The sequence below is a fragment of the Nematolebias whitei genome, chromosome 17 (assembly GCF_014905685.2).
Source record: "Nematolebias whitei isolate Nwh7 chromosome 17, NemWhi1, whole genome shotgun sequence".
Lineage (NCBI taxonomy): Eukaryota > Metazoa > Chordata > Actinopteri > Cyprinodontiformes > Rivulidae > Nematolebias > Nematolebias whitei.
Window position 1 is genome coordinate 41,225,549 of NC_056514.1, and position 4,331 is coordinate 41,229,879.

The 4,331-nt window shown below is 47.7% G+C and overlaps 1 protein-coding gene across 1 annotated transcript in view; it reads right to left on the reverse strand.

Annotated features, from left to right (window-relative positions):
- Window positions 1–1,378: 1,378 nt before the first annotated feature.
- Window positions 1,379–4,331, reverse strand: part of LOC119423575 (ATPase PAAT) — a 6,027-nt gene continuing 3,074 nt past the window's right edge. The window contains exon 7 of the mRNA XM_037690974.1: window positions 1,379–2,147. Coding sequence (XP_037546902.1) covers window positions 1,925–2,147 — 223 coding nt within the window. The 3' untranslated portion in view covers window positions 1,379–1,924. The remainder of the gene's footprint in view (window positions 2,148–4,331) is intronic.

The following is a 4,331-nucleotide window of genomic DNA, read 5'->3' on the forward strand; positions in this document are numbered from 1 at the left end:
GTTCATCTTCATCACGAAGAATCTCTGAGTTCATCTTCATCATGAAGAGTCTGAGTTCATCTTCATCACGAAGAGTCTGAGTTCACCTTCATCACGAAGAGTCTCTGAGTTCATCTTCATCACGAAGAGTCTGAGTTCATCTTCATCACGCAGAGTCTCTCAAAGTTTTCTTGTCTCACCGTTTTATGATAATGTTGCCAAAACGAGAATAAAATATTTATTAAAAAAGTGCTTTTGAGCTTTTTGTTTGATCTGATCAGGGTTAGAAATGTTCTGTTTTTCACTGGTGCTGTTGGGTCTAACTCAGAACCAGAGGCGGGTGTGGGTCAGGACCAGAGGCCAAACGGCAGTTCAGATTATCCACCCTTCTTGGAGTCCTTGGAGTGGGTACTGGAAAGTGCACCTCCTGGGGACTCCCTTGTTCTGCTGGGGGACTTCAATGCTAACGTGGGCAACGACAGTGAGACAGTGAGTTCTCAGGCTCCTCTCTTGTGGAACCAACTTCCAGTTTCTGTCCGTGAGGCTGACACATGGTCCAGTTTTAAGACTTTCATTTTTGATAAATCCTATAGTTAGGGTCGGATTGTTCTGCTGCTATAGACTTAGACTACTGGAGGACAAAGTGACCTCATGTCCTCTCTCTGCTGCCTTTACTTACTCCACTCTACCTGTTTGTAATTATTTCTAGCTTAACATGGTTTTGTCTTTCCTCGTATAGAAACCACACCTGGACCTTTCATTCTGTGTCTGTTTCTACTTCCTGTCCTCTCAAACCAGCCAGTCGAGGTAGATGTTCGCTCGTCCTGATCCTGGTTCTGCTGGAGGTTTCTTCCTGTTAAAGGGAGTTTTCCTTTCCACTGTCTCCTCTGTTCTTGCTCAGGATGGAAGATTGTGATGAAGTGAAGATTCAACACGACCTGCTGCTTCCTCAGAGAGAGAACTTTACTAAATCCATCCATCCATCATCTTTACCCACTTCTTCCATTTTGGGTCACGGGGGTCGCTGGTGCCCATGTCCAGCAATCACTGTGTGAGGGGCGGGGGACACCCTGGACGGGTCTCCAGTCCATCACAGGGACACATAGAGACAAACGAGACAAACAACCATTCACTCTCTCACTCACACCTAGGGACAATTTAGAGTTACCAATCAGTCTAACATGCATGTTTTTGGACTGTGGGAGGAAACTGGAGTACCTGGAGAAAACCCACGCATGCACGGAGAGAACATGTAAACTCCACCCAGAAAGGCCCCTGGACCGGGGTTTGAACCAGGGACCTGCTCGCTGAGAGGCAGCAGCTCTACCAGTTGCACCACCGTGCTGCCTAAAAAGGACCAAGTATTAATATTAAAAGAGTTTTAATATTTACTCCCAACAGTAAAGTCACAGGTCAGCAGTGATGGGAACAGGTTACAGACATGTACAGAAATTAAAATATGAACAGCCCGTTATTAGAATTACAGTTTCTGCTCTCAGTCCTGGAACACCAGAACCGAACAGGTCCGACTTTTAGAATATTACTACTTGGTATCAGATTTGATGAGTTTAATTCAAACTGAACCAGAAGTTTCTTCTTCCGACGTCTCGTTTCAGCTGAACTTTCTGTTGAATGTGTGACGGATAGTTAATGTCTAAAACGATCACAGAAGTTTATATTTCAGCTAAAAGCAAAGGATCTGCTGGTGTTACAACTGAACCATCTTTGTAGTAGAGTTAGAGAGTTATTGCATCGTGTTCAGAAGTTAATAATCTCTTTAACGTGAAGCTAGCAGCTGAGCTGGGAGCTCCACAAACTGCAGAACTTCATGCTTCAGCTGCAGACCAGATGTCCTCACCATGAACAGAACGTGGAGTTATTTCTGTTAGCAGCCACGGTTAGATCTGGTTTAGAGGAGCGGTGGAACCTCCAGCTCTGTCTGAGCTCACAGCGTGGACGGTACTGGTTGGATCTGCTCTGATGGGCCGCTCGGTGCCGGTCCTGCTGCAGACCTGCTCACGTCTCCGTGGGTCAGCGCCACCATGGGTAAGGCGCTCAGCAGGGCCTTCTCCAGCTTCTGCTCCAGAGCGTCCAGCCGACGGTCCATGTGCTCCTTCAGCCTCCTCTCCATCTCCTCCAGGCGGCGCTCCATGGCTGAGTCCAGCTCCCTGCAGAGTGGAGGAGACAAAACATTTAGACCGTGGACCACCGGGTGTGGCTCTTCTTACAGCTGGGAGCTGCTGAACATTTAAAACATTTGATTCTCCAGCTGGCAGGCTGAAGGAGGAGGACTGCAGGTCCTGGTTGTCCCTGAAGACTCCTGAAGAGTGAGAGAGTTCAGGGAGCCCAGGAGGTTCTGGTACACCGTTTGAAGGCTGTGCCTGGTTTGGGTGGGGAACTGCGGACCTGAACTAAAGATATTGTCAGATGGTGGACCACTGAAGTCCTGAGGCAGCAGAACTCCAGGAGTGGAGGTGGTTCTGGATGTTGTGAGACCAGCATAGCTTCAAACTTCTCAGCCTCCCTGGAAAGTCCGCTCCAGGATGTCAGAAGGGAGGCTTGGACCAACTGTCTTTGGTCCTGCTCATGGACCGGGTCTTCATCTCAGCTAGTCTTTAAAGGTGGAGAGGTGAAAACACCGAGGACCACGTGGACTGGACCATCTATGTTTTGTGGACCTGGAGAAGGCTTCTGGTTCTGTTCCCCAGTGCATTCTGTAAGGGGTTCTGCAGGGTACTGTGGACGGACTCCTCCTGGACCCGTTACCGTTGGACCTGACCCCAGATAAGTGGAGGATGGATGGAGATAATTCCTGGAGTAAGAAGAGCTCTAAAGTTTAAATTGAAAGATTTAACACGAGTTTTAAGGAAACGTGTCGCCTGAAACGGTTTAGAGAAAGAAAACAGAAGATTCAGGTTCAAACGAGTTCTAAACTAAAGTCACATTTCACTAAAAACACAACAATTTTTGGTCCTTACAAGTTCAAGCAGAACAAAGTCCAGTCAAAATGAACCAATCCACAGAAGAGTCCAGAAAACCTGAACGTTTCCCGAGTTTGAAGGTCCTAATGAAGATCTAAGGGCAGATGTTCATCGTCTGGATCTACCTTCGAGTACTGAGCTGTTTGTTGATGAGGCTGAGCTGCGCTCGTCTCCTGGACATGGAGTCAGAATCAGCTGACTCCTTCAGCCCACGGCGCCGCTCGGCTCGGACAAAGAGCCTCTTTATTCAGCTGCAGCTGCTGGAGGTCCGGTCCGCTGAGCCCGAGGCCGTCTGGAACGTTTGAACGAGTCACACAACCATGGTAAACAAACCGTTGTTGTTGTGAGCCTCCTTCCTGTAAACATCCCTCTGATAAACAAACAAACCATCCTGACGTTTACAACATAAAACCTGTTGGTGCTGCAACAGCCTAATGTTCTCGAGAAGTTTCTTCTTGGTCTGAACTGAACTCCTACCAACGCGTTTCATCTGGCTCTGAAACAACCAGGGGTCAGCCCTTCATCGGTGCCAAGCAGCTCTGGGATCAGTGAACACAGGAACAGGAAGTGGAACAGGAAGTGGAACAGGAAGTGGAGAGAAATGTCTGGGTGTGAGCAGCAGAACATCATCAGTAAAAAATGTGACCTCAGAGAACCAAAAAAGTTCTTTTATTGAAGAAACGAGTCTGCTTCATCCACACCTGACTGGTTTCAACAAGTTCCTGTTGAATCTAAAGAAATGACGATCTCATAGATTTATCTGAGGTGGGTCCAGCTTCCTGTCCCTCCTCGCTGAATCCACTCACTGCTGGGGAAGGAGTGAAATCTCTTTTATTCCTGAGCGTCCTCAGAGTGCAATTTGTTCTGCAGTCAGTCAGTCAGTGAGTCATTCGGTCAGTGAGTCATTCGGTCAGTGAGTCATTCGGTCATTGAGTCATTCAGTCAGTGAGTCATTCAGTCAGTGAGTCATTCGGTCAGTGAGTCATTCGGTCATTGAGTCATTCGGTCAGTGAGTCATTTGGTCATTGAGTCATTCAGTCAGTGAGTCATTCGGTCAGTGAGTCATTCGGTCATTGAGTCATTCAGTCAGTGAGTCATTCAGTCAGTGAGTGAGTGAGTCAGTCAGTGAGTGAGTCAGTGAGTGAGTGAGTGAGTCATTCGGTCAATGAGTCATTCGGTCAGTGAGTGAGTCAGTCAGTGAGTGAGTCAGTGAGTGAGTCATTCGGTCAGTGAGTCATTCAGTCAGTGAGTCATTCGGTCAGTGAGTCATTCGGTCAGTGAGTCATTCAGTCAGTGAGTGAGTCAGTGAGTCAGTGAGTGAGTGAGTGAGTGAGTCAGTGAGTGAGTCATTCGGTCAGTGAGTCATTCAGT